The sequence below is a fragment of the Tympanuchus pallidicinctus genome, unplaced genomic scaffold (genome assembly GCF_026119805.1).
Source record: "Tympanuchus pallidicinctus isolate F22 unplaced genomic scaffold, pur_lepc_1.0 scaffold16, whole genome shotgun sequence".
Taxonomy (NCBI): domain Eukaryota; kingdom Metazoa; phylum Chordata; class Aves; order Galliformes; family Phasianidae; genus Tympanuchus; species Tympanuchus pallidicinctus.
The window spans coordinates 26,645,074-26,669,771 of record NW_026294679.1 but is presented as its reverse complement, the minus strand read 5'-3'; the positions used below and the strand labels follow the sequence as shown (position 1 = coordinate 26,669,771).

Below are 24,698 nucleotides of genomic sequence, written 5' to 3'. Positions count from 1 at the left end.
ACTGTCTACATGAAGAGATTTCTTGACAAGTCTCAATTTTTAAACAGACACAGAAATATATGAATTCAGGAATAATTGGTGATAATTAGAAAAAAATGAGTGGTTAGAAGGTAGCCAATCACACATCTCTCCATATAAGGTGTTACCTCTCTAGTAACACGTATATAAACTTTTCTCCTTTGAAGTACCGTGGTTAAGGAAGTGACTATAATCCTATACTACTGTTTCCTGTACTGTATGAGGTGAACAGAATGGTCCCTCAACTTACTGTATTACCCATGAATATCTGCAGCCAAGAAAAGATGGAAAATAGAAAAGATATGATTGTAACGTTTGCTTACACACCATATTGTATTATAGCCATTTAGTCTGTTTCTTGAGCAGAACAGTGGTGTTCTGTTTGTGGATTTTTGTTGTTAGAGGTATTTTGGTTGGTGTTTTTTTTTCATGGAAGGTAAAAAGAACTTCAGGATTTTCCCATATGAAACGAGAGCATCTTTTTAAATGTCAAGTTTCTATATCAAGGCAAACCAATGTCCTGCCAAGAACGAACCCTAAACTAAAAGGAAAATTGGCATTTCAGATGTCTCACTCAACTTCTTCTACTTCTCCTTTCCTGTCTGTGCCTTTTGTATATTTATTTTGAATAAATATTATTTCCAGATAGGATCTCTATGGCTCTTGCATAGATTATCTATTAAAAGAGATCTTATCCATAAAGTAAGTCCTCCACAGACTCAGGAATTTCATCCGAGAGGTGAGGTGCTCCATCCTACTACTGCTGAAGTAGTAAGTCAACAAGAATACGATCAGGATGCAATATTTTAGCAGCAGCATTATTGTGGCCACCAGACGTGGTATCATGTTCAAGCTGCTCAGAAGTACATGCTGTTGCAAGGTTATGGATATGTGCGCATACACATAAATATATATGTGGATAAATATATGTATGTCCACAAGCATTGTATATATCCACTTTCTATAATCCATTATTTGAGTCAGTTGAATACTTTTTTCTAAAGATAAACTGAATCAGCATGATTTTTATGTAATTGGATTTTGAGTTTTATGAACTCAGTTGACTGAGTTGTAATAAAACTCAAATTAGTGTATTACTTCAGCATTTTTTCTTATTCTTCACTCTTTTTTTTCTTTAATTTGAAATGATAAGTCTATAGCTTTCTTCTTCTACTCAAGATAATATGACACATTTTAGTTCGGATCACATTTTTACAGGTGAGCTATAAACCCATGGGATTTATAATGGAAATGGGAACAAATGCTTCACCACATCGGCACAAACTGTGTAGCAACTCTAATGATACCTTCAGGTTTGGTGGAAGGTGACAGTTATCATCTTTTTATCTTGTATCCTGCAGCAAACGCACATCATCGTAGCTCTTGACATTTCTTTCAGGAAGCATTGGAGCTAGGAAAATATGTCATCATTAATCATCTTCATATTCTCATATGACATCATAAGTGGTTCTATTCTTAAAGATCTTACTTTGCATGAGTAAAATATTTTTTCTTTAATTGCTGAAAATATTGGCACAAGCTCTTAAGTGTTCGCAACAGATACAAACAAAAATAAAACATTTTACGTAATTCCTGATAGAAGAAAGAAAACTACACAGTGGTTTTAACATGAATACTGATGTATATTCGATGTGATTTGATTTGAAGGGCATTAAAGAGAGAAATTCTCTCATTTATATAGAATTAAGGGGGCCAGGTCAAAACAGAGTTGTTTGAGAAAATAAAAATATATTCAGAAATATCAAAAGCAAAGAAATACTTTTGAAATACTGTGAATTATGTCTACATGTAACACAGTCCATAGAGAATATCATAACACAGTTAGAAAGTCCAAGGGAAAGTTCTGTTTTTCAGCTGCTCTCAATCTGGCTTCTTTCCAAGGCATTGGAATAAATAAAAGAAATAATTTTAAAATGTTAGAATCTGTCAATACAGTTTGAAATACATATATCTTGTATGTCTGTGATATTCATAATTTTTTTTTTTGTCTTTTTCAAAGAATCTCTATTAGATTTTTACCACAAATAGGCATGTGAGTGAAGGGACACATATAATTTCATGACTTTATCTGAGTCATTTCCACACAAACATAGTTCATAATCAAATTCCTGTATTTCCACCGAAACATGACAGGAATTATTTGGTGAAATACTACAGTAGATATGTACTGCAGATGAAATGTCAAATACTGTAGCAACTTAATTACCTGTTTGCTTTGGGTTGGAGGAAGGTAACTTGCAGTTTATGATAGCCAAATGTCTTATTCAAGGCAGTGATCAAATTTGTTTTTTTAGAAATGCTAATTGGCTGAATTAAATGCAACTGTAGAATAAAACTTTTATATGGCTCTTAAAGAGCCAAATGTTCAGTGAGGCTGCCATAATACTTCACACAAAATTAAGAAATGCATCTGTACATGTGTTGAAAAACGTCCGCACCCATTTGGGCACAAGTATATTTGGAAGTTTCATGGATGCATTTAACTAACTGTGCTGCAGAATGTGTAATTGTAAGATAGAAAGGCAGTGGCACCTTTGTGCTCTTTGAATTCTGAGCTGCACTCAACACCTTCAAGGAGCACTGCTGTCTGTTAGTTGGCACTTCAGCACTGCTTACATTAGAGCAAATCATCTCTGGTCTGCAGCATTTTGTGGAAGCTGCGTGGTACTGTGACAGTGGCTGGCAGCACTGTGTAAGTAAAGGTGGTGATTCAGGGAAGGACCCTCAGCTAAAACAGTGTGTGCTGAACATAGACTCCCCGAGATGGTTTTCTCATTTCCTTCCAGAGCCAGGATTGGATTTCAGACACCTATATCCCAGCGCAGCAGCCCCTCCCTTTGCAAGCACCTGTGCTGGGTGCATGGCTGTGGGGTGATGGAAGAGCCCCAGAGGTGTGGGGCAGCCAGCCAGGGTGGCAGCTGCAGGGGCTGGTTCCATAAGAGCCTCAGGTACCATCACGTGTCGAAGAATGGCCCATGATTAGTTTTGTGGCTGGATAGAGTACTGTAAACACATTTTCAATGCAAAAGCATGTATGAGCACATTTTTAATAGTATATTCCTGAAGTATTTCACTCAAAAAAGCTGGTTTAACTACTTTGTAGTCAACAAATGCTTCAAAACACTTATTGTTGACTTGGAGATGTTCTACCTGCTCTTCCTCCACTGCTTCTACTTTTAATACTTTGACCAGGATTTTGTGATAACTTTTAAAATTACTTGCATTATGATTAAATTACTGCAGAATTTTTACTCTTAAGATGATATTTTTCTAGCATGTACTGTGCCTACCACAATATTGACTTTGATCTTTTGAAAAAGAAAAGAAAAAAAAGGAAAAACTTGGAAACTCTGTATTTGAGCATCATACTTATGCTCCCAATAAAAAATTCACATATATTTCTGACCTAGCCATAGGATTATTCTGGTACTCTATTCAAGAGATACATAGCAAAGCAGGGAGGAGCTTCTCTGAAAGTATTCAGATAAAAATATAGCTTTAAAAATGTTGGTAGAAATGCTCTGACAAGGGACTGTCAGTGCCCATGTGTGCTGTCTTTGTACTGGCAGTTAACTTACAGACCAAAGGACTGTAGAAGCAGGGTGCTGCCTTCCTTTTGAGAGGTGACATATAAAATATAACTTAAAATATAAAAAAAACTTTGAAGGGACATATAAAATTAACATCCTGGTCCAGAAACAGTGGAAGGCTTAGGTGTGCAAGCATAGTGTTAGTATGGTATCCAGTATCTAGCAGCAGTGTCATTAGTATTAGGTAATTGCACATGTTGTTGTAATAGTTACTTCACAGACTAATAGAGACACTGAGATTGGAAGAGATGTGTGGAGGCCATCTAGTCAAAACCCAACTGAAAACATGCCTCAGTATTCCAGATGTGGCCTTGCAAGTGTTGAGCAGAGAGGTACTGCCATGCTGGCTAGAAAAAGCCATACTGACACTCATGGGGGGAAAAAAAGAATCAAAATGAGCCTGTGACCTATCCTTAACCACAAAGCATAGGAACCAGTTACTGACATTCTATGAAAAGCTTGCCATATCCTTCATGGGTATATCAGAGGAATGTGATAAATTTAGAATCATTCTTCAACCTGAACTTGCTATGAAACTGTAGAGCTGTGTTTTAAATCATATGTCAGAATGACGTGACAGAAGCCAGAAGTTCTGCATTGTGATTTTAAGAGAAAAAAGTAATTGTAACAGATGGACTGTGAGAAAGTGAGCCTTTGATTAAAATCATACCATATCATTGATCATAAAGAAAGGAAACAAGGAATAATATTTAAAGCGTGAAATGGAAAGCCATATATGTTTTAAGGAAAATAAATATGTTAGGCCATTGAGATGGTCTACTTTGTTACTTTTGTAGTAATAAGCAAAACTGCAGTATGCCGACCTGGTCTTCTAGCTTTTCTTTAAGAAAATTATACGCTGATTTTGAAACGTGATCTTGAGAGAATAAATGCTTCCTTTTTTTTTTTTTGCTTTGTCTTCCAACATCAAAATTGATTGCTGGACCAGCAGCCCAAAATCTGCGAGGTCATTTGGCTTTGTTTCCTGCTTGTTCACCACCACCGATATTAAAGGCATGAGTATCCTGGTGATAAGTGTTGCAGAGATTACTTTTTTTCTAAGTAGAACTTAGTGTTTTCAGAGTTTGACTTCGTAAAAGAAAGCAGATGTATTGTACTGTATTTCCTACAGCAATCTAAAAGTAAATCCCATAAATTAAACACACTGCATATTGTAGCTTATAGAAGTTAAACAGCAGTTTGCTGAAGTTAGCCAACATCTTCCTAACATTTGGAGTATGACTGGTTTGGAGAGTGACTTTTAGTGAAACAAAATTTTACTTAATATTGCCTTTCTAAAAATTTAAAGCTGTACTAGTATTACTTTTTCTCTTGTTTTGCAGCTTATTTCGACTCTATAAATTGTATGAATATATCTTCCACAGTCCTAGAGAGGAACATGTGATAAGTAATGAGGTAAATCATTTATATAGATGGAATTCATTATGTAGAGTTATTTAATGAATGCACTCTGGCATATGTTTTGTATTGCTCAAAGCAACTTCATGTCAACATTACTTCATTACTAACGTAAAATGGCTGATTAAAGAATATAAGTTAGATATTTTGATCCTCAAATTCAAAATTAATTTTGAATTTCAAAAAAGTGTAAATGCAGTGCTTGGTTAAAACGTTGTGTTAAATCAGCAAAAATTTTGTGTATGTATATTTAAGTTAGTGCGTGTCATTTGAATTAGTGATGCATGAGTCTGACTCTTATGTTATAATCAGCAATCAAAATCAGGAACTATTGTGTACCAAGCACGAGTCTGACCACAGTCCTGATATTTATGTATCCACAATTAATTCATATTTATTTATCCATCCACATTGGTCACCAATAGCTAAATATACCCATCATAAAGAAACAAGCTGGCTAGAAATCCTACATTTTGAAAATAGTGTTAACAGTGAATTGACTTGACTCTAAACTTTGTCATATTTTATAGCTTCTTTGTGAAAAAATGCGTAGAAAAATGTGTTGACTCAGGATGTGGTCTTAAATCAAACAGACAGGTTCAGTTCATCAAATGCACCTTCCTTTAGTCTGATAGTGCGTTTTGATGATATATCTTACCATACATCAGAAAGAATTTACATTTGTAATTTAGGAGACAAGTGGTTGCTCTGAGAGGTATGGTAGTGTAATTTCTTTTTTGGCACATATTTTAGCTTTTCGGTTCATAGCAAAGTTAAAGTTAATGCATCGGAAAATGTTTTTTTACACATTAAGCCAGTGGATTGGGTCTATGAGCAATGTGGTATAATTTCTTCCGGTGTCACTTTTAAAATAGCTTTGTTTGACGTGTGAGTTATTCTGAGGTTAGTTGTAAAGTGGCTTAAAATTCTAGCTCTTCTGAAATCATCAGCAAAACTCAGTGAGCAAGTAGAGCAGGACTTCATCATTGTACTGCTAAGGTTGTTTAGTTTTGCTTTTTTCATATTAGCTAAAAAGATCAGTGGTTGGCTAGAGCTTTCCAATTGATAAAAAGATTTTTAATGAGGCTTTGATTACATAATTTCTTTAGTAAATCTGCGCAGTTTGAAAGTATCACCTCTGATGAAGGTAGAGCTTCCGCTGTGGAAAAGCAGAAATGCGTTTCTGTGAAGGATTTTGGTGGTAATCCATAAAGGAAGAAGCACAATTCAAATATAACTGTTACAAAAACTTTCATGACAATTTTTAGCTGCTGCTCTCTTCCAGTTGTTTGGGGTTTTTTTTTTTTTTTTTTTTTTTTTTTTTTTACTATGCATTAGTTTGGTTTAAACTGTTTTGTATTTTGAGCCCAATGGTGGAGACTCTCTTTAATTTGTCAAACCACCATGCAATATCCAAAATGACCAGTTCTTATATTTGTATAGAGTTTATTTTGATATAGGGTGAATATTGTTCTTCAACAAGTTACAGTTTAGCACTTCAAAGCTACACAAATTTATACAAATTTATGGCATTATCTGCTCTTGTTTAATATGCTGAAATGTGATAATTGGTGTACCCAGCATAGTCTTAAAGCTCTCTTTCTATAAAAATGCTTATCCATAAAAAAGGAGAGTGTTATCTTCTACATTTACAGCCCCTTAGATGAAGAGGTCACCTGACAAGTTAGAGGGGCAGATGTTGTTTGATGCATATGGCTACAGCAGGAGCACGCCTGGAGTCATGTGCTCTGCAGTGCATGTGCTCAGCAAGCAGAAGGGACTGGAGATTTGTCTGGGAAATCTGTGTGCTTAAAGTAGATGATAAATCTGTGATGAAAGGTTGACCGTTGTCTTACTATGTAGATCACCATCTTGGAATAAATAAATAAAAATAAAGCCTCTGTAGACATCCCATGGCAAACAGCTGGATGTTTTGTAACTCCTAAACTCACTGCTGCTAACATCTGAACAGTTTTCCATTACCTTCAGCAATGAAAACTGTTATTTTGGAATGAGAGACAGTAAATTGTAACAACCATATTTGCCCAGATCACAAGTACCATAGTATTCTTAAAGCTTAGTCATTATTACCTTATTTTGCAAATGAAGACTTGGAGACAAGTCAACAAAGATTTGCTCAACTGGGATGGCTTGCTTTAGCAATTTGTGTTCCATGTATGCTGAACGTATTGCCTACTGAATAAAAGTCCACTAGCCTAATAAGAAGACCTGCATTTTCATAAGAGATTCAGCTATAACAAATAAAAGCAGTCCTTAGTGTTGCAATGAATATCCTTTCATGGAAGCCCTGGTATGTGTTTTCCAGATAAATCTTGTAGCAATGGATTATACGCCCATTGAATTTTATTTTTTCTCTGGTGTGGGCAATTATACAGCGTTCTCAATCAGATTTCCTTTTTGATCTTTCACTGCATTTATTTCCAAATGACCCTGTCATTTCCTGTGTAGAATAAAATCAGACAAGAAAAGGGAAATGACTCAAAACTGAGTTAGATTATGCATACAATATCTATGGGCTTGCCACTTAACAAAATCTAAGTTACTTAAATATGGCACATAATTAGTGGAGCTTCACAGTCTGATTAATATTCTGAGTTTGATGCAGCTAGCATAATAAAGCCCAACTTTGTGAAATATAGACAGTATTTAAATCTTTTTTTTAAAAAAAGGAACAAATGACTGGCTAATTTAAATATATTTCTGCATCGGCTAAAGCCTTTAAATCAAACTGCCTGAGGTGATCATACTGCCTAGGAAAAAAAAAGGTTAATACTGAAAGAAATGAAAGCTTACTTAGATGATAAAACACACATCATAAATCTAACCTAGTTTGGCAGTCTTTAAAATTTAAAATTGCATTTCCAGCTATCAAATCCCTTACTTCTCCTTCACTCCAGATCTACAAAGACCTATATATTACATATGCACAAATACCAGTTAGAAAACACAATGGTACAAGAATATAATAAGATGTGTTAAGATTGCCAAGTACATTCATTGCTTTTTTTGTTTGTTTGCTGTGTTACTATTAAGAGCAGTTCCCTACATTTAAATGGACAACAGAAGAAACAGAGCTTTAGTGAGACTGTGACCATAACCAAATTAAAATGCATGCAGGACTCACATACCGTACATCTTAAAGAATGCTATTTTTAAAAATAATGTTTCTACCTTTTATCCCTTCTGGAGGTTTTGCCCTCTAGCTGTGATTTTAGTGCTTTTATATTAGCCTGCAAATTCAAAGAAAACAAACAGAGTACAGACTAAATCTTGATGTGCAGGGATTCAATGGAGCAACACCCATTAATATGTCAGATCTTATAACAAATGTTTAAATTGTTAATACATGAATTTTGTAGAAGTTTTTATTATTTCCTATTTTCAGCTAGTTTATTTTGCTTTGATAGGGTGAGGCATTGCTGCCCTATTTTTTTTCTTTTTCTTTTTCCTTTTTTTTTTTTTTTTTTCTCCAGATTTACAAATTGTATCTTATACTGTAGTTCATGTTTTTTTGCTGCTCTCCATTGTGTATTTTTGGATGGAATGAGGCTAAGGTCTTCTGGGATTATGTCTGCTTTGAAACATTTCCTAATAAAAATAATGTGGTTGGTAAATCTAGTTTTATTCCTGGCTGCTTTAGCCAGCCTGATGGAGTAATCTGCTATTTTATGGCCCAGATGACTAGCTAAGTTTGACTTCTTGAAGTAGTAGTGTACAATGTAATTTTCTTTAGAGATGTCATAGCGGGTCAGGTTGCAATAAAAATATCGAAGATTAAGTTTAATGGCAGTGCAGACTCAGTATTATAGCAGTCACTAAGTATCATCCCCGGTACTTACAGCTCCAAAACAGTTTCCATTAATGCTCTCTTTCCATGTACTCTTACTTTCTGAAACATTAAGCTTTTGGAACGTGTCTGGTCTTTACACAAATGTGGGTGGGTTTTATTTTGTTTGGTTGATTGGTTGGGGTTTTTTATTTTTTTCTTGTTAGTTGATTGAGTTTTTTGTTGTTGTTTTGTTACCTTTTGGGTTTTAAGTCTGAACCAAAATCCCTTCCATCAGTAGGAAGTACTATTTGAAACTATATACTATTTGAAAGCAAATTAAGCTTTCTTCACGGCAGAAGTCCTGAAGTCTGGGACTTCACTTTGATATATAAATCTGATTCGGTGTTGCACTTTTACTTTGGTTAACCAATCTCTTTTTAAACAGATTTGCTCAGTGATTCTTGAGAACTCCATTTTGAGGATGTGTGAAACCAGAACATTTCTATGAGTATCAGTTCACGCTAGAGAGACCCATTCCCCAGCTAATAGAGTGCGTGCTTTTTAAAGCTTAAAGGTTTCAAATATTTGTAATGCTTAAAAACCACAAGTTGATTTACTGTAGCTTTGTTTTGTAAATATTAGCATAGCAAAGATATCAAGACTAGTTCAAAGGAAATAAGAGCATACTACTGGAAAGGACCTCTGCGATTTTCAGATCTATTGCTGCCTTCTCATTAGGTAAACATATATAATCCTCTTCAGAAATGTGTCTAACTCAAGCTTAAGAAGTTAACTTTTTTGTCTCTGCTGTTACTGTTAGAAAAGTGCTCTGGAGCCTGATGGCTGTGATGATTCCAAAACTTTTAATTTCCAGTCTAAATGTATTCACAGCAGGCTTATATGCACTTATCCATGTGCCAATTTGTGCCAGTATTGACCTTTAGATCTTGTTTGGTTCACAGTGTTTATTTTTCTAGCATATAAAGAGACAGCAATCTTATTGTCAGCCTTCATTTAGCTGAATTTGAAAAGCCAATCTTCCCCAATCTCTGCTTTTAAGATGTTTGGTTTGTTTTTTTTTTCTATATGCATTCTTACATACACAGCAGCCTTTAGTCATCCTGTTGGTCATTTTCTGTAACTGTTCCACTTTAAATTAGTTTTGTTTGAGCATAAGTGACCAAACTGCACGTAGTATTGTAGCTGAGATAAAAGCAAGACCCTGTACAATGATAATACTGCTTTCTTTTTCTCTTTGGGAATAATCTACATGTGTCCTAGAGTCAGTCACACATTTCATAACTGTATCATGTGGTTCTCTTGTCGTAGATCTGCTGTTCTGCTTTTCTTTTATCACTGTGTTTTCCAGCTGAGGTACTCTCAGTGCACTGCAGATTTTTAAAAATTGTGCCCCAACAATGTCACCTCACAATTTCTCATTAAATGCAAGAGTGAATATTCTTCAAGGTCATTCAGTCCCATCTGTATGATATTCCTTGCCTCCCATGCAGTCATCGTGTCTCACACATTCTTTTTGTCTAGAAAATAGATTATCATATTAAGTAAACTCTGAAATTAGTCTGGCATCACGTATCTTTGATAAACCAAAGTTGTGTGATATCCCATTTTTCTTTAATTTTCATGTCCTTATTTATTTTTTCTTTCAAAAATTGTTCCTCAAGCCTTTACTACTGTGAGGATCAAAACTACAGCTTCAGGAGTAGGTTTATTATTTTACGATTATGAATGTTTAAAACTAGCAAACTGGTACTTGGGCTTTTGATGTCTGAGGGAAAATTTTTGATGTCCGCTAAAGAAGTGTGTCATACCAGAGACCTGAAATAAGCAGCTGGAGAGCCAGTGGTTTTTGACGGCAGAAATAACTGAGATTTGGTCCTTTCATCTTGAATTTTGCTATGGCTATAACCAGAGGGATCTTGAAGGACTTGTGATTACACTGAACGAAAAGTGAAGTCTGTTGGGATTGTGTGCATTATTACTTGAAATATTTTAAGCGTATCTTGCACATTAGAAACCTCTCTTGTTTTACAATGACTGAATTTGCTATACTCAGTTACCAGTACTGAAGATATACTGACATTTAAGAGTTATGTTTTTGTCTAGGTCACACACTGATGGTCTTCTACAGTGTTTTGGTAGCTGAACTGTGCTGACTTGAAGCCAGGAGCAGCTCCAGAAAGCTGGTGGAATTTATAACCAGGTGTAGAGTCTCTTTGCAAATCTTGCTTTAGAGAATGATGAACAAAAGGCTTTTAAATTTTTTTTTCTTAGGAAACATCAAATACAAAACAAGCATGCTTTCTAATTCAGTACCATGTAGGAACTCATCATAGGAAAAATTCAGGCAGGAAAAATGCAGAGTAGATGTTGTAGGCTACCCCTTCAGTGCACAGAGCACTGTCATTTTGACAAGCCAGTGTTAAAACAAATACCTCTTTTTGAGTACTTGTAAAGTTTTATTTTGGTGGATCTATTCATATACACAGAGTTAAACTGAGAATTGACTGAGGTCATGCTGCTTGTCACTCTGAAGGATGAAAAGCTGAAGACACCAGAGCAAATACGTATATATGGATGTGAGGCTTATCATTGTTTTTGTTTCAGTTGTATAGTTGTCAAAGCATTGCATTTTTTATTGTATGATGTTAAATAGGAGAGAGAGGAAAAAACCTTAAATTGCTGGTGCTGAAATGTTTCTGGAACTGTGCAGGAATTTACATATACACAGATGTGCTGTGTGGTTTTTTTAATTATTTAGAAAGTGATTTGATTTCTCTGTGTACGTGGGTATTAATATGCGTGGTTCTGATAACGGCAATAATGGTTTATTTATTAGTTGGAATGCAGGCCAAGTAGGAATTGTTGGCTTTGATTTGAAAGATAGAACAGCATTAAGAGCAAGTTTTTTGGTATTTTTTTCCCCTGTCGGAGTGTTTTAAGATCCAGAAGACTAAGTGGTGCATTGTAAGACTATAACATGTTAAAAAGTATTTATAGATGAGTAATTTTATTTATGTAAAAGTAAGGCAATGAGATTGGCTGAAGTGCAGACTTGGGTAAATTTTAAAGTTCTTGAGCAAAGTACCTGAGGATGGACAGGTATCATTTGGATACCTGCAGGTCCAGAGTGAAGACATTGGTGACTGGTTTGCTGGAGCAGTTTCCCATATTTCCCAATTTTCCAGCAGGTGAGTAGAAATCCATGAGCTTACACTGCAGGACACATTTTTGCACTCTCTACTTTCATCTCCAGGTTTTCATCATCTTAAAGATTAAATTGTGTTCTTAAAAGTATCTGTGGAATGGACAAGTAATGTAATATTTCATGGGAATGTATCCCCATGGGTGAATCTGTATGTATCAAATGCATACATCTTGTGACCTTATGTTATGAATAAAATTTTGACGTTATTCGTATAAATAAATAGCGTGGCATTTCCTTACTGTGATGATTTATAATCAATATACATTTTAATAACTTTTTATACTTTTGGTTGGTTTTATGAGAATATGAATGTATTCAACAGATAAGTTTTAAAGATGCTTAAAGTTCCTTTTATACAAAACTTTGTGGTGCATTTTAAGTCTTCTACTTTCACCTTCAATTTTATAACTTGTCTTAAGATGCAATATGAAGAATTTTAACTAAACATTGATTCCAATGTATTTGAATATTTAATTTGTAAAATGTTATTTCAATTTCCTATAAATATGCTACTCTCAGCAAAACGCAGTGTTACTAATTAGAAAGCTGAGTTTTATAGGCTGTGTGGTTCATATGTGAGGTAACTTATATTGCTACTTAGGCTTACATTTAATAAACCTCAGCTAGGAAAATGTTTAAGTATCAAAGAAAAGATAATAAATAAAATGAGGGCATAGAATATTAATGTGAGCTCTGCCTTTATTTTTTTAAAGCATTCAAAGTTAAATAGTGGTGGTCTGTTAACAATCTTGGGCTATTTGGCAAGTCTTTAAACTTACTCAATAATCAAAACATAAAAGGACAATGGAAACTTTTTACAATAAAAGAAAAAAAGGAGTTGAGTACAGAAACCAAACAAATTATTCTCTGCTTTTTCTTGGTAAGGAGGTGAACTTTATAGGAAGGGCAGCAAGCTCTGAGTTAGGGTTGCCTTTTCCTGTCTTTGTTATAAATTACATCTGTCTGTGCAGAATCCTCTCCAGTTACTTTGTATTTTGTGGTTACGGGGGAGGCATGCGGGTGCATGGGGGATGGAGCCGAGAAAGATAGATTAGGGGGAGCCTTCTTTTTTTAGTTTTTTTTTCCTCTTACAAACTGGCACTTTACATTAATCTGCCTAGCTTACTGAATATGCAGATAGATAAAATTCCCGAGATCCCAGCTGTGTAAATAGAACATTAACAAAACAACTGTTTTCTTCAACATATGTATTTATTTGTTGTTTGTAACATATGAGACTTTTGGAAGACTTCTGGCACCACTTAGGTTCAGAGTAATCAATCAGAATGTTTTCATTAGGGTTCAAATGGGGAAGACAATCGGCAAAGAGACAGACTTTATTCAAAGTAATGCCTGATTTTTTCACAAAGGGTCAAATACACTGCAACATCATCATAGGGCACCAGAAATATGAAAAGAAACTGCCAAATGGTTCAGGAGAGAGAGCCATACGCCTTGGCTAAGAGCTCTCCTCCTGTTCTTTCCTTGTACCTGCTGAGCACCTGAAGGGAAAATGTAAACCTGAGCGTAGTGACAAGTCTGAGCAGAGGTAGCCCATGTGCAGCTATGCAGAGAAGAGTCAAAGGGGCCACAAGCAATGACAGGGACCACGACCGAGTTCCTCTATTGGTTTTGTTTTTTGTCATGTGAAACTGAAACAGGACTCACAAATAGGTTGCTAATGACAGGGGAGAGAGAGACGTTTTGACATTCTGTTCCTCTTCTGCAGTAGGGGCTGATGACCAGCTCCAGCCCATTGAGTTTCACTGTCTCTTGTTCCACTGTTTTAGAAAACAGGTTCTTAATGATAACTGTAATCAGCATTAACTTAACCTCATGTTTTATAGGTCTCCTACTGATCACTGTTTTCTTATAGAAGCTAAGACATCATTATGTACTTCCAGCTACTGCACTCAGTAAAACAGCAGTGGACAGGTAGACTACACTGTATGTCCTCAGGGTGTCTTGGAAAGACAGCAGCTGGAATCTTTAAGAGTGTTTTACGATTAAGAGTATGATCTGGAGTATTTTATGCTCTGTCTTCCCATTGCACTGTTGGAAATTCAGTAGCCAAGTAATCTTGAGTATCCTCTTGACTAACTCAAAACAGCTGAGGAGGAATGTTTAACCCTTTATACCTGGTTTTTGCTTTCCCTTACTTACAAAAATGGGCAGCATCTCTAGTTGACCTTAATCACAGAATCACAGAATGGCCAAGGTTGGAAGGGACCTCAAGGATCATGAATCTCTAAGCCCCCTGCCACATGCAAGGCCACCAACCTCCCCAGGTCCTCCAGGTTCCTCAGGTCCCCATCCAGCCTGGCCTTGAACACCTCCAGGGATGGGGCATCCACAAGGTCTCTGGGCAGCCTGTTCCAGCACCTCACCACTTTCTCTGTAAAGAATTTCCCCCTGACATCCAACCTAAATCTTCCCTCCTTCAACTTAAAACAATTTTCCCTTGTCCAGCAAGCCCAGCTTCCTCAGCCTATCTTCATATGGGAGGTGCTCCAGTACCCTAATGACTCTGTGGCTTTCCTCTGGACCCTTTCCAACAGCTCTGTCTTTCTTGTACCAAGGGTTCCAGACCTGGAGACAGTACTCCAGATGGGGCCTCACAAGAGCGGAGTAGAGAGGAACAATCACCTCTCTGTCCCTGCTGGCCGTCCCTCTTCTGATGGAGACATCAGAAGATGCAAAGGTGGTATCTCTATTAATTTACTTTTTTTATTATTATTATTTACTTTTCACACTGATTTCACCCTCAAAATTTGTCTCAGACTGCAGAGCCCATGCCAGAGCTTGCAGAGGTTCTTCAGGGCTATGCTACAGGTAATGCTGAATCCGGGATAAAACCCAAAAAAATATGGATGATGTTTTCAGCTGAAATGTTAGCATTTTTTGTTCTCCTTTTTTTTTTTTTTTTTTTTCTTTTCCTGATAAATGGTCCTTCTGATCTTTTTGATTTCTTCTATAGGAAGGTCTAGCCATATTGTAAAAACGTCTTACAGAAAATATTGTTATTACTTTCAAAACAGAGGGCATTTTTCAAGTATTGCATGCTAATGCTCTGTTTTCTTCAAGTTAGAATCTGTGTATTTGATAAAATTCTTATTGTTGCTCTGTTCTATTAAGCTAACACTACACAAGTAACAGTATCTTCTTTGCAATTGCTCAGTAGTTTATTTTGACATTATATATCAGATTTGGCTTGTGAAAACAGTCTAAGGCAATGGCATAGATTCTAAGTGATAAAGATGAATGTTGCATGCTTCATTTACAGCAGAGCTTTCCAAATATGGTCTCAGAGTTGTGAAAACATCCTGTGCTTGAGAAGGCTTCAATTTTGACATGATCAAGGCTGTGGGGCAAATTTCAGACACTAACATTCAGGAATTCGGGTCTATATCCTTTAAATTCACTGAATGTTGTGTGATGTGAATAAAGATACCTTGCAACCAATTGTGATTCTGTAAACTCCATATATTGCTCTTGTTTTAATAAAATTGAGGAATGATAGGAGTGTTCTGTAGAATTTATTATGGTTTGAGTATCTGCCTAACATTCTCTCAGAGTTTTTCTTTGTGTTCATTTTGTATTCATGGCATCCATTTATCATTTTCATCGCTATCTGTTGTACATTTAGGACTCGTAATGATTTTCTTTTGTTCTAAGGAAGATAGTTTGCCAGCTTTTTGTGCTCTCCAGGAGTTAGGATGAAGCTGAAGATTTACATTTGGAGAAATGTTAAATTACCTGTAACGATCATATTTCAAATGAGTACTTAAAGATTTTACCCTCACTTAAGCTTGTTGCTGGAGACTTTTATCAATTTTAGCATTACTGTTATCCCTCTAGGCATAGGTTAAAAGCAACTAATAGCTAGAGGCTAGGTTGCTGACTTGTCTTTTTTTTTCTTTGTTCTTCATTCTTTTTTCTTTTCTTCAATTCCTACCAGTTTTGCATTGTGGTGAACCCCAAGGGATTTCTAAAAACATATTTGTGTTTCTGTCTATTTTGAGAATGACCCTTTGAGTCTAATGATGAATTGCAGTCATATTTGTTTCTGTTTAATCAAATGTTGTTTGAGAAATCAAGAAATTGTCAGGATAGAAGTAGAGGGGCAAATGTGGCTCACTTTGCCACTGCAAAGGTTTTATCTATTGTCACTCCCTGCTGTGCTTGCAATTATAGCTCTCTGAATTACTGAATGTTAGAGTAATATCCTTCTGTTTGGAACCCTGGCAAAGCAAAGCACAAGAAAAATAAGAGAATTTAAAGACAAGATTTCAGCCTTATCTACATGTTTCCTATCTGCTGCTGGTTTGACTTCAGTTCCTGCTGTTGTTATTCATACTGGGTTTATTGCAGTATATTTAATTGACTCTCTTTCTTCTGATCAATCCTCAGTTAAATGGGTAAATAATAATAATAAAAAAGGGTACATAATCAAATTACTATAAGTAATTGGTCAGTCCAAGCATTACCGGAACTTTGCAATGAGCGGAAAAACAGGGCTTTGGTATCAGTTAGTAAAGGCCAAGCCTTTAAAACTGACAAGGAAAACACATTGCTACATAGGCACGCTTTCTGTGAATTTAAATTACAAATTATTATATATAATCAAAATCAGAGCAACTGAAAAACCATACAGCGTGGATAGACTTTGTTAGTTTTGGGTACAAATGACAGACATTAGACAAGCTTACAAGTCTGACAGAGTAGGAGAATCTTAATATGTGACAAGTTCAAGATAAAATGAGAACTTGTCTTGTGGATTATTATTTTCTTGCACAGTGGAGGGAACATTACACAAACTAATAAGGAGGAAACTGTATGCATTAAAATAAAATGTAGAAGTCTGTGTTAAGGAAGCTTACTTAAGAATTAGGAAAGTTTAAAGACTGTACACTGAACAGCCAGGAAGATATGGAGTATTAAATAAGGAACTGTAGGTCACTCTGGGAATGGGGAATTAGATACTAGAATTTTTCTGTGCTGGATTGCCAGTTTAATACAGTTACCACTTCACAGACTAACACAAATTGGTCTTGTTGCACCGTCTTGAGGGTAAACAATTGCAAGGACAACCTGCTTTTCTCCTTAGTACTTATCCGTTAGAGTACAACTGAATTTAGATGCAAAAGTAATCGCTTAAGTCCCATATATACAGAAACATAGAAATTGGCTTTTAAAATTGTTGTTTTCCCTTTTCTCTTCTTGCCAAATCTGACTGGGGAAGAATGGGTGAAGAGTAAAAAAAAGATAGCATGAATGTTAACTAAACTTTGCTCTGTGATAGTTGTTTAAAAGGCCCCCTTTGTAGAATGTTAGAGCATTCTGTGCATCAAGTCCAAGAGATCAATATAGCTGGGGAAATAAAGGAAAGTTCTCGTGAAGGGTACCCAAATTTTCCCAATGCTGTAATAAGCAGTAGTGGTGCTGTGAGGTATTGCAGCTTCATTTTTACTTGGGGGTCTGATTAACTTTTTCAAATCAGCTTCCAGTTAAGACCCAATTAATGTCATTGCATTAAAGACTACATAGAGACTCCAGTGTGATTATAACATTGCCTTGAACTTTGTCTTCAAGGAAAGTAACTTTTGCTCAGCAAAGACATTTTGAATGTGAAAAGTAAAGGAATTATTGAGAGGAGAATTTTGAATAACTTCATCACGTGATACACATGAGAAGATTTTTAATGCCTATGCTTCTTTAACTGCTCTCTGGTATAAATTCTGAGTTTACTATTATGATTTACAATCCAGTTCGTGTATCTTGAATTCACAGCACCCTGAGTGACTTCAGGTACCCTACTACAATTGTATATAAAAAAGGCACTACATCAACCTAGTGTATTGATAGCAAAATTGGTCCTCAAGCTATAGGTGATTAAGTGGGAAAGCATCCTTGGAAATTTGCAAACATCCCATGTTTTCAGTTGTATAAAATACTGCTATAGCTTTGTGGTATGTGTATGTGTGAGTAGAGTAAAAAGTGCTGCATTAGTTCATCTTTATGGCTTATTCCTTAGTGAAGAGTTCATATTCAAAATGTTTTAACTGAATTTGCTTAGTATTTCAGTAGTAAATTAAGGAATTTACTTAGTTTTCAACATAAGGGAGGACTGCCACAGCATTTCTGCAACATAATAGAATTATACTTGTTAATATACTTCAGAAGCATTTAAATTCTAATCACACAGACAAAAGGAAATTTCAAGTAATGGAAGTAAATTTAAATTGCACAACAGTGAAGACTTTCATACCTCTGAAAATATTTTAATGCTGGCTTTTTTCCTCCTTGCTTTGATTATCCGTGATCACAACAGCAGAATTCTATTGCTGTTGCCATAATTTTGAAAGCATAACTGTGTTAACATGAAATTTGCATATATAAGTACATTTGCCAACTTCTTTTCATTTTTTTCATTTCCTTTCTACTTCTGTTCTGGGAGAGGCTGTTGATCAGTGCACTGGCTGAAATAAAATGCAGCATCATTGTAGGAGAGAATGGAGTCATGTAGACAACTTTTGCAGAAAAAAATGTAAGCTTTTTTTTTCCAGAGTGAAGAAAATTAGATTTCCATCTCCTAAAGCCTATCTCCTGGACTTCTGAGATCCTTTCATATGCTAGCCAGCATTCATTAGCCATGTGCTCTCAAGATTTCACACGCACTGTGTAAGAGAGTATTTTTATGCATTGTAAACTTTATCAGCTTTGCAAACATTGAACATTATTCTGGATTGGGCCTTACAAGCCAAGCATTATTTAGTCTGATACATACAGCTGAGCACCTCCTGCAAGCTGGGTCTTGGCTGATTGAAAACTACAATATATGACATGAAGTGAGCATGGAAGGGAAGAAGATTCTGTCCATGGAAGCCATGAACTTTCCACCTCTTTAGCATCACCTGCTTATGGTAAAACTGAGAATGGGGAATTTAGTGCCACCGTGATAAAAAATACAATTCCCAGATTTTATCTATTGCTCAATTTAACCTCTGTTCTTTTAGCCATATGCGCAGCAGAAGAGAAGGGGATATGCTTTAACAGCTTGTCAAATAGTAAGCAGTGCAAGAAATCATGCTATCAGTTGGAGGTAAACAATAAGGCCACGTATATTTAATTTTTAATAAATTTTGAGTTATGCTGTTCCTTTAATTACATTAATCAGGCAGGCTCCAACGCTGCAAGCCTTAGGGCTTGAAGTACAATTTCAATACTTTGTAATAAATTTGCCTAAGTTTGGAAATAGATGAAATGGCTTAATATTAAACATTTGCTTGATTTAAATTTTACTAACACATGCACTGTATAATTCATATTTTTTCCAGAGCAATGTACTGCCACAGCAGAATGATCATAATAGAAATTATAAGTGTTCCTTTTGAACACAGGTTTGGCTTATAAACTGGACAAATAAAGGAGCTGGGAGTGTCAAGGGAATGCTAAAAACCTACAGAGCCTTTCACTTCAAAGGTCATTGGTTCAAGTACACGTTACTAAAGACAGAAAGTTAGCCTCTTATTGGTCTTTCATAATAGACATGAAGTTAGTTTGTCACTTGAGACAAGGAAAGGCTACAATGACTTTAACAACATGAAAAGAAGTACAGAAGTAATGCAGAGGTCCAAAAAAGAGGAGGAAACAGGAGAAACAAAAATCACCAGGCAGCCATCTTCCCTGATGTGAGATCCTAAGGGCCATACTCATACTTTGATCTGGAAAGTTTAAAAAAGCTGTAGCCACCTTACGTAGTCTCATCAAATCATAGACTGGCTTAGAGTGGAAGGGACCTTGAAGGTCACCCTGTTCCAACCCCTGCCATGGGCTGGTTGCCACCCAGCAGAACAGGCTGCCCAGGGCCCCATCCGACCTGGCCTTGAATGCCTCCAGGGATGGAGCATCCACAGCTTCTCTGAGCAGCCTGTGCCAGTGCAAGTCTCATTTGATTCCATAAGCTTGATTGAGTTGACCTAGGTTAATACTGGGTCAGGAGTGATCCTAGGAAAATTCAGGTACAAAACTGTTCGACAATGAAGTAACTAATTAACCTGGTTTGATGTTGCTAGGGCACTATTCAACCAGCTCTTTGAAAGAGTATCCAAAACTGATATCCTGACCACTTACCTTTACCTCCAGCATATAAATCACAAAACAGAAAACTGTGAGCAATGGTGTCCTCCCAAGTGCCTTCCAATTTAGTAATAGCAGCCGGCCAATGTTAATTCCTCAGCAGATTTAATCAAATGAGGTACTCATTTGATCAGTTGTGTGGAGATTGCTCTTTGAGACTTCTTTAAAGAAGTGATTGCTTTTCAGTGATGTGTTTCCTTTATGTGAGACTCTCAGATTAGATGTGTCAAGAGGAAGGAGTGTATTTTACATGGTGGTGATTTTTATTAGCCATTTCATATTTAGTTGTCAAAATGAAGTCAATTACTTCTGTATTGTAAAAAGTGCATCATTTTTCACTTTCATTTTGAGAACAATTGAAAGTTAAAGCTATTCCACAGCTGCCTTTTCTCTTCCTTTTGTCCTAGTTGTTGTTACAGTTTGTTTTGCAATCAGGGCTGAGATTAGACCTAGAACGCTCAAAAAAAATGAACAAAATATGAAAGTGTTACATAAGTATTTTTTATTAATAAGTACTCTTTAAAAACAGTTTACCAATAAGAACAGAGAAAGTGAGGAAAATCAGAGAGAAAGAAACTCTGCTTCTAAATAATTGGAGATACAAAGTAGTTTATGGATAAAATATAAGTATAAGCAACCTGACTTTGATTTTTTTTTCTTTTGCCCTTTAGCCCTGTTGTTTGTATACTTAAAACTTTTATACCTTTGAAAGAGATTTAAGTCACAGTTTTTGTTTTTGTTTTATATATATATGTGTGTTCACTGCAAATATTTAGTCATTTTATTTTTAACGTGGGCTTTACTTTTTATTCTCAACACCTGTCTGGAGCAGAAAGCACTTTTTGAAGAACTCATCTCTGAGCCATTGAATTAATCTACAAGTAATATAGCAGTAGTTAATTTGTAGGTGGTTTCAATGAACTGTAATGGGGAAATGCCACAAGAAGATTTGGTAATAAAATTTTATGAATTATATTATGCTGTAAATAAGTACATGATGCTTAATGAAAGGAGCTCTGGAACTTCCCTCAATTTTCAATGCAATTACCTTAGCCTATGTTTGTTTTTATGACAAAAGTGTAGTTCAAAGTATTTCACTGAATAAGCAAGTTGCCTTTTTGAGTTAATATGGCAAGAGCTTATTTATAAGAAATAATACATTTCAATCTCAACTTATTCACACATTTCAAAAACCTAGCATTTCTTTTCATGAAAGATGACATCTAAATTCACGTCATAACTTTATATTTGGCAGCAACAATTTAAGAGATACATGGGGTCAAAAAAATGAAGGAATTGGAGGTCAAAAATAATATACTTTTGCTGTAGTCCATGGGAAAATGTGTATAGTAAATGTCAATGCTCTTCCTGAAAGAAATCATTGTAATTAATTACTTACTTTGCATCTTGTGTTTTTCTTCTCCAAATTCAAATACGAAACTCTCTTGATATAAAACCCACATAGGTTTTCAAAATTGTTTTCATTTCTTTAGAAAAAATGACACGTGGCTTCAAGTAGTTTTGAAAGTATTCTTCTGTCACAAGTTATGGCAATCTGCATTATTTGGTTGCAGGGTTTTTAGAGTTTGGGGGAAAAAAAAAAAAGGATCCAACAAAACTTTTACATTTCAAAATATTATTGCATCAGCTTTATTGCTAAGAACTGAAATTGTTCAAATGACCTCAGTAAAACAATTTGGACTACAATTCCCGGAATGCTCATGAAGCTGACATGCCTGCATGTTCCTAAAAAGTCATAATCCATCATTCTGATGCTAGATCGATGGATTATGACTTTGTGATGTCAAGATCTGTGAATTAAGGCTTTTTTGAGTACAGCCTGCTATCCAATTATTGCCCCTATTCATATATTATAAATCATTATTCCTTCACCAGGTAGTCAGCAGTTTCTATTTTCTAACATTTCAGAGCCTTCTTTTTTTAGCCATTGTTGCACTCTCATTGAGCAATCAAAAATGGAGAGTGCTGACCTGAAAAATAAAGCTTCTATCACAGCAAACTGTGGAGGGAACAACATTCATTTCTAATTCTTGTAGTTTCTATTGAAATAAAGGGAATTAGAATAGATTGAAACAAATCCCATCTTCTTCCAGCACAAATGAGCAACGTGATAAATTGGGACAAATGTTGTTGGCATGTATTGACTTCATTTTTAAGCGCTCATGCCTGAGTTTCGCACAAAAATGGTTTGTTTTTCTGATAAGTTGCAGGATTTTTTTAACATGAAGACAGATCAGCTTCTGATTTAAAGCTGAAATTTGCCAGCATGCTATCTTAAATGATCGTGTCTATTAGGCACTGTTAAAGTGAAGTTCCTTTGAATGAATTATTTATAGAATAATAAACTCACTTCTAATGCAACGAAGTGTATGATAAAAGCAGAATATGCTTTACTGTAACCAGTTTAGGTATGTCAAATCAAAATGCTTTTTAAAAACAACTTTATTAAAAGATATTCAGAAATAGAAGAGCTATTTTAGGACCTATCATGCGCCCAAGAGAAGTCATTAAATGAAATGTAATCACGCTGTGTTGGAGAGTTATTTCAAAAGATTTCTCCAGCTAAGGGAATTTAAGTTTAGTCTGTATGTGGATGGAAAAAAAATCAATAGTATGATCTTGTTGTTTTTTATTTCATTTTGCTGTACTGATGGTTCTTCATTAGGATGCAGTTTTCGCACTAGGTGGCTGTACATAAAATACATGCAGTCAGTACATTGCTAGCTGAATTGTTGTCAAAAAGGATGGTAATCGATGGAAGGGAGGTTGGTATAATGACCGTGGTAGAATTAGTCTTATAATAACTACTTGTTCTAGTCCTCTGTCTGTCAGATAAGAGCTGTCACAGCACTGACTTGTGCCTCAGTTTCACTTTATTTAAACAATCACACGGATTCTAAAATCTGTCTCCCAAGGATGATTTCAATGGCACTTTTCTGAAAAACAGATCTGCCTATCTTTTGTCTCCTGTTGCTACTCAATCTGTTTTGCAAGTCAAGGGTGATATCTGAAACTACATGAGAAAGTTAATGCAGTGTTTTGCCTGTCTTGCTATCCAGGAGCTGAAGTAGTGCTGTAGTTTAGTTCTTCTTAAAGAAAGATGTTGTCTTGGCATTTTTATCTCATTGCTTGTTATTTATTTATGGAGCTCTGGGTGTTAATGGCCTCCTTGCTCTCATGTACTTTTTCCTTTTCTCTCTTTTACGCTTTCAAAATTTGTTCGGTAAGTCTTCCAGGCTGCTGAGGAATGTAAGAGAGATTTGTTAGTTTGCTGGGAGAATCAGAAGTCTTTGGTGCCTTTTTTGTTTTAGTAATATCCGACACAACACAGCCTTAGAGCCCAGTTCTACTGGTGGGAAGTCCAACAAATCTCCTTCTGCCTCCATGAAAGTAGACTCCCAACCCATTTTCAAATTTCCTGTTAAGTGCAGTTGCCCACTAGGTGGAGGCATAATATGTTGTACATCAGTGGATATGCAGATGGTAATCAAATCCACCAGCTGCTGCCTGCTCTTCCTGGGCACCTTGCCAATTCACTGGCAGTATGTTGACTGGGAAGCAGACAGTGACACACTTTGATCGAAAAGCTTGTATGATGATTTTTTTTGTTGTAATATTATTGTTTTTTAAAAAATGATAAAAGAGATCAAGATGTGTATCTTGATCAAAGGGTATTGCTGTCTGCTTCCCCATCAGCAGCTTCTAATTTATAGAAATCAGATTGTGTGGAAAGCAATCAGCAAAGATTTGAGGTCTTTCTTCTTCTCACTGCCAGGAGATGCTGACAAGTGAGAAAATTAAAATCAGCAGAGATGGGGAGAGAACTAGTAAAACACTGGTTGAAATATAACTATTTTAAATCAACAATTTTAATAATTTTAAGGCTTAAAAAATCCACTTGAAATGTTTCAATTGGCTGTTGGCTGTCACTTGTGTTACAAGTGCATTGTGGAGTCTTTCAGTGATGGAGGATGCTTTGAGACTAATTTACCATTTAGACAGATATTTCTGCAAAGCCAGTTGTTATCAAGTAAAAAGAACCTGTCTGTGTTTTTGGGGCCAAGTTTTTAAAAAGTATCTCCTATCAGCTTTATTTTTTCCACATGGAGCTGTGCATCCAGCAAGATTTATTAGGGTGTACGAATGATTTAATGAATACCTGCAAAGAACACTTAAACCAGTCAGTGCTTTAAATATAGGGCCAGAGTTTGCAGAATCAGAGGACTTATACTGAAATTTGTCTATTATGTTGGGCAAGTAGGGTGTTGGGGTTTTTTTCTTTTTTTAAAGTCATGTTAATGATTTCTGCTTTAAAGGCCATTATGTTGTGATTATGTTCTTTGCTATTTTTTCCCCCTATCCCTTCTAAACTTGAGCAACAATTAGCAATTACGGATGTATAAGCGTGTATGCACACAAAGATGGATTGTGTCAGTTGTTGAAAGTATTATGGTGCACAGGTAAATATTTCTGG

The 24,698-nt window shown here is 35.7% G+C and overlaps 1 protein-coding gene across 1 annotated transcript in view; it reads left to right on the top strand.

The window, feature by feature from the left end:
- The window catches only part of CABCOCO1 (ciliary associated calcium binding coiled-coil 1), a 112,245-nt gene that overhangs the window by 73,992 nt on the left and 13,555 nt on the right, over positions 1-24,698 (top strand). Inside the window, exon 8 of the mRNA XM_052677411.1 lies at positions 4,973-5,045. Coding sequence (XP_052533371.1) covers positions 4,973-5,045 — 73 coding nt within the window. The remainder of the gene's footprint in view (positions 1-4,972; positions 5,046-24,698) is intronic.